The 6000-nt window shown below is 44.8% G+C and overlaps 1 protein-coding gene across 1 annotated transcript in view; it reads right to left on the bottom strand.

The window, feature by feature from the left end:
- Positions 1-5769: 5769 nt before the first annotated feature.
- Positions 5770-6000, bottom strand: part of LOC124789893 (protein-L-histidine N-pros-methyltransferase-like) — a 296829-nt gene continuing 296598 nt past the window's right edge. The window contains exon 2 of the mRNA XM_047257413.1: positions 5770-5959. Within this exon, the coding sequence (XP_047113369.1) occupies positions 5771-5959 (189 nt within the window). The 3' untranslated portion in view covers position 5770. The remainder of the gene's footprint in view (positions 5960-6000) is intronic.

Genomic DNA, 6000 nt, shown 5'->3' with positions numbered 1-6000 from the left:
TGCCAAAATTTCGACAGGAAATGCTACTGACAGCAAACATTGTGCTGCTGTCGACATTTGCATGCTAATCTGTCAGACATTTGATAATGTAAGGGGAAATAACACGTTTCAAAAATGAGAAAATAATATTAATTCTCTATTATATGGAACTGCCGTAGATGTAAGCAATCAAACAGCAATGCAAAAAGTATGACTTTTTTGTACTGATTCTACACTTGTATGTTAACCGGGGGCCTACAAACGACGGAGAGGCTCCGTCCCCGCCACAGCCGCAGTGGTCCACAATCCCACGACGACTATCGCAGTCTACTTCACCCCTCCGACGCCCCACACCGAACCACTCTTTCAGGGTTATTGTGCGGTTCAACCCCCGGTGGACCCCCCCCCCCCCCCCCACACCCCCTCCCAGGGAACGTCTCACACCAGACGAGTGTAACCCCTATGTTTGCGTGGTAGAGTAATGGTGGTGTACGCGTACGTGGAGAACTTGTTTGCGCATCAATCGCCGACATAGTGTAGCTGGGGCGGAATAAGGGGAACCAGACTGCATCTGCCGAGGCAGATGGAAAACCGCCTAAAAACCATCCACAGACTGGCCGGCTCACCGGATCTCTACATAAGATTCTATAGTTACCAAAATAATCTCTGCAGGTGTCCGGACACTGGTTACTTTACCTGGAAGATGAAGCATGAAAGAGCAACAACACGCTCGAATAGCTTGATTTTGTGAGCAATCTAGAACTAGCGTCCTGTTTCAGCCTGGTGGTTCTCCACTTAAGAAATGAGAAGCTACAGTCTTAACAGGACGCAAGGCAGAAGGTACGTGGTGTACATGGACATTTGAAATAAAAACCATTCAGGATGTAACAACAAGGCTATCACAAGGTAAGGGAAGGTGAGGTAAAGTGGGCAGACTAAGGGAAATCGAATTTTCAAGAAACCGTGATTATGGTAAAGCTTGCCGCTTACACATTTTGAATTGCATGTTATAAGGCCTCACACCACATACGGAATATCCATAAAGGAATGTGACAGTTATAAACTTTGATAATATCAACGGTAAGCGTTGTAGATTGTTGGTTCAAGGTTACAATCAAACAGTTTTGGATAAGCGCATACACAAGTACTGTTTTGTCATTTTCCCGTTTACAACGCCACATATGCAAAATGACGGTTCCTCTGTGTAAAGCGTTTTGTGTTTTGCTGTTTGCTAGGGCTGAATCTGTAATTTCAGTTAAATGTGCGTTTCGTTTAAATTGCGATACCCCACGTGGCAAAAACATCTGACCATGGCATAGTCAATTCGAAACGACCGGACGTGCGTGTTAAGAGAAAGGCACGGCACGACCGTAAATGTCTGAAGAGTAAATTGACCGTGTCAGAGCATCTTACTTTTGTAGTCCCAAGAAGTTCGAAACCAAGTCTTGAACATCATAGGGTAGAGATGACTGTGTGGAAGATTTTAAGAAAAAGTTTGCACATGCTTCAATACTGGTTACACTTACTACATGCTTTAACGCAAAATGACTATGGCGAACATTATAGCTTTGTAAGTGAAATATTGCAGCGGGAAGATGAATTTCTTGATCGTGTTGTGTTCAGAGATGAGGCAGCTTCCCATCTAAGTGGGATGGCAGGCTAAATACCCATAATGTTCGTATCTGGGGGTCAGATTATCCTCATGAACCTGTACAACATTTCCCAAAATTAAACGTTTTTCTGCACTGCGTCCCGACGTCAAGTGTACGGACAATATTTTTTTTCTTTCTGAAGCTACCGTAACAGTTGTGGCTTGTCTTGATAATGTAGAAGAACTGCTCTTTCCCCAATTAGAAGATCAACCTGAAAACCTGGAAACAAGATGGAAATCCTGTCCACTGGCATCTCCTTGTACGAGATTGGTTGAAAGTCGAAGTCCCTGCCAGCTGGACTGGTTGCAATGGTCAATACAACATACTTTTCTGTTGGCTTGCACGTTCGCCTGATCTAACGGCACGTGATTTCTTTCCATTCATTGATGCTTTATAAAACATTTTGTCTATGTTGTGCCACTATCTATTGCTAGAGTTGAGACACGAAAATGAAGAGGCTATTGCTTCTCATTATTCCGGACTTGCGAACCAAAGTGTGGGAATAATTGTATTTTGGGTCGGATGTGCGCCGTATAACTAATTGTGCACATACTGAATATTTGTAAGAAAAACTAGGGTAGTTTATACTCAATTTAATGTATGGTTTTGTAAGTGGTCTAAATTAACTGTTATAAAATACCACAGAAACTGGGAGATTCTTTTAAGGACACTCTCTACTCTTACGTGGAAAAGAAAATAATTTATAGGAACTATGTGAATTTTTGTGAAGACTTATATAGCGGCCACTTTGCCCTACCTAAGGGGGTAATGCGGCCAGTGCCATCGTAGCAAGCTTTCCTGTATGTTGTTCTGGATTACGTATATATTTACGCATCGTGGTGTCCTAGTATCTGAAATGATACCAAGCGGCTGCAGCAAACCGTTTTGAATCGGATTTTTGTATTAGACCAAATATAATACAACAGAGACGGTTTTAAATAATATAAATAAATTACTTACTTAATTCAAAGCTGTCACAAAAGGGTGCATAATATATTCGCATACCAAAGGGTTTAGAAGTCAATCTGACCTGTTGCGTTCTGCTGATACATGGAAGTAATTACCTGTTGTTGGGACACTTTTCCTGATCGGACACCAAAATGCCACTAGTGGTTCCAAGATAAAACTATATAACCGAAATAAACGACAAGAAATCTACACTTGTAAGACCAATAGACGCGTTTTAAACATCAACATTTTAATAAAGTCTTAATCTACGTCTGAATGAGGTAACAAGAGTAATACAAATGACTTACCTTACATCCGACGAATGAAAATCAAAAAAGTTTTTACTAAAAACTAACGAAACAAGCGTCCTCTGTCAGATTCAATGACAAAAATGTCGGTGTATGTTAGATGCACAACATGATCACTTCACAGAATGTAGCAGCACTGCTCAGGGCAAAAATTATAAAATGGACAACGGCCACTTCTTCAGCTCTATCACTTTATCCCAAGTGTCATTTTTATAGCATACATAGGTCGATTTTATTTTATTTTATTTGCAATATGGTCAATACATCTGAAGCAGCTATTCAAATAGTCTGTTCTAAATTGAATTATTTCCGTTTTATTTTTATCGGTTTCTGATAGCTTGTGGAGAGACAAGTACAGTGGAACTCTTTGGAAAATAGTAACTAAATATGATACAAACGTTGCTTCATTTAATTGTGTGAAAAGTTTCAGGGTTAACATTGATATGTGATAGACGGGCTGCCTAACGCTGTTAAGAAAGTTTATTGTTCCGCTTAAGGATTCATAGGTACTCCACTCTCTAAATACAGAATATGAATCATGTAGCACAATACTCAGCCCTCAGGCTAATATCACTTACCGCCAAACTTGTCCAATGTTGGAAGTTCCGAGTGGTGCGTCTGCAGTGATTTATCATCAGCCTCTGTTAAGTTCTTTTAGTCATTTTTGTCACTGCTAGTGATATCTATGAACTTTGCAACCTGCTCCATGCCGGAAACCTTGTAACTGTGTTTGTGTGCGCCTGCCTAGAGCATCCATTCCTTTTTTTCAGGTCTGTCAAGTAGCTTGGTGAAGTCGCAGTGAGCGGGCGCTTGTCTCACCCCACTATCCCCCAATGGGTGGACGCATTGTGCATGTCGGAAGCGTTTATGAGACTGAAAAATCTTGTTTCCAGTGTAATCAGTCTGAGTGGAAATAAGATGAGGACAACGAGTCTTCATGCAGTAGACGCCCAGAACTTAAGAGTAGGAATGCAGGAACTACAGGCCTTCTAGTGAACGGTTACGCAAACTCTTGTCCACTACACTACTGGCCATTAAAATTGCTACACCAAGAAGAAATACAGTTGATAAACGGGTATTCATTGGACAAATATATTATACTGGAACTGATATGTGATTACATTCTCGCTCAATTTGGGTGCATAGATCCTGAGAAATCAGTACCCAGAACAGCCACCTCTAGCCGTAATAACGGGCTCGATATGCCTGGGCATTGAGTCAAACAGAGCTTGTATGGCGTGTACAGGTACAGCTGCCCATGCAGCTTCAACACGATACCATAGTTCCTCAAGAGTAGTGACTGGCGTATTGTGACGAGCCAGTTGCTCGGCCACCATTTACCAGACGTTTTCAATTGGTGAGAGATCTGGATAATGTGCTGGCCACGTCACCAGTCGAACATTTTCTGTATCCAAAAAGGCCCGTACAGGACCTGCAACATGCGGTCGTGCATTATCCTGCTGAAATGTATGGTTTCGCAGGGAACGAAAGAAGGATAGAGCCACGGGTCGTAACACATCTGAAATGTAACGTCCACAGTTCAAAGTGCCGTCAATGGCCCGCATCTCGTGGTCATGCGGTAGCGTTCTCGCTTCCCACGCCCGGGTTCCCGGGTTCGATTCCCGGCGGGGTAAGGGATTTTCTCTACCTCGTGATGGCTGGGTGTTGTGTGCTGTCCTTAGGTTAGTTAGGTTTAAGTAGTTCTAAGTGCTAGGGGACTTATGACCACAGCAGTTGAGTCCCATAGTGCTCAGAGCCATTTGAACCATTTTGCCGTCAATGCGAACAAGAGGTGACCGAGACGTGTAACCAATGGCACATCATACCATGACGCCGGGTGATACGCCAGTATGGCGATGCCGAATACACGGTTCCAACGTGCGTTCACCGCGATGTCGCCAAACACGGATGCGACCATCATGATGCTGTAAACAGAACCTGGATTCATCCGAAAAAATGACGTTTTGCCATTCGTGCACCCAGGTTCGTCGTTGAGTACTCCATCGCAGGCGCTCCTGTCTGTGATGCAGCGTCAAGGGTAACCGCAGCCATGGTCTCCGAGCTGTTAGTCCATGCAGCTGCAAACGTCGTCGAACTGTTCGTGCAGATGGTTGTTGTCTTGCAAACGTCCCCACCTGTTGACTCAGGGATCGAGACGTGGCTGCACGATCCGTTACAGCCATGCGGATAAGACGCCTGTCATCGCGGCCATTTGGATCCAGCACGGCGTTCCGCATTACCCTCCTGAACCCACCGATTCCATATTCTGCTACCAGTCATTGGATCTCGACCAACGCGAGCAGCAATGTCGCGATACGATAAACCGCAATCGCGATAGGCTACAATTCGACCATTATCAAAGTCGGAAACGTGATGGTACGCATTTATCCTCCTTACACGAGGCATCACAACAACGTTTCACCAGGCAACGCCGGTCAGCTGCTGTGTATGAGAAATCGGTTGGAAACTTTCCTCATGTCAGCACATTGTAGGTGTCGCCACCGGCGTCAACCTTGTGTGAATGCTCTGAAAAGCTAATCATTTACATATCACAGCAACTTCTTCGTTTCGGTTAAATTTCGCTTCTGTAGCACATCTTCGTGGCGTAGCAATTTTAATGGCCAGTAGTGTACTTTCCAGATAAGGCTGGTACTGTACAGAGCACTCGTAGCACAAGTTATACATCATCTTACCTCCACCTTGGAATCTGACGAGAAAATAACATTTACTTTTTGATTAATTGCGTGACTTGAGACGAGAATGCCGTAGGGCGCAGTGCTCGGTGTGTTGGCCGTCCGCACTGTCGCTGCATGCGGAGTGGAAGACGCCGAGGTCGAAAGCAGAAAAACAGGAGGAAGGCGGCGGGAGCGGGCGGGCTTGCACTCACCCGTTGATGGAGGTCTGCGACATGAAGATGCTGAGTATGGAGCGCGCGAGCGAATGCCAGAGCTGCGTGAAGACCCAGTCGGACTTGTGCGACGCCTGCTGCAGGAAGTGCGCCGTCTCCTCGTCCACGGACTGCTCCTGGAACGTCCGCTGGGCGTGCTCCGCCAGCTCGCCGCACTGGTACCACTGTGCAAAAACAGACACGCGGTCAGCCTAAACAGCCAGAG

The sequence above is a fragment of the Schistocerca piceifrons genome, chromosome 3 (assembly GCF_021461385.2).
Source record: "Schistocerca piceifrons isolate TAMUIC-IGC-003096 chromosome 3, iqSchPice1.1, whole genome shotgun sequence".
Lineage (NCBI taxonomy): Eukaryota > Metazoa > Arthropoda > Insecta > Orthoptera > Acrididae > Schistocerca > Schistocerca piceifrons.
Note: the sequence above shows the minus strand (reverse complement) of the source record. Positions and strands in the feature narration are given on the sequence as shown.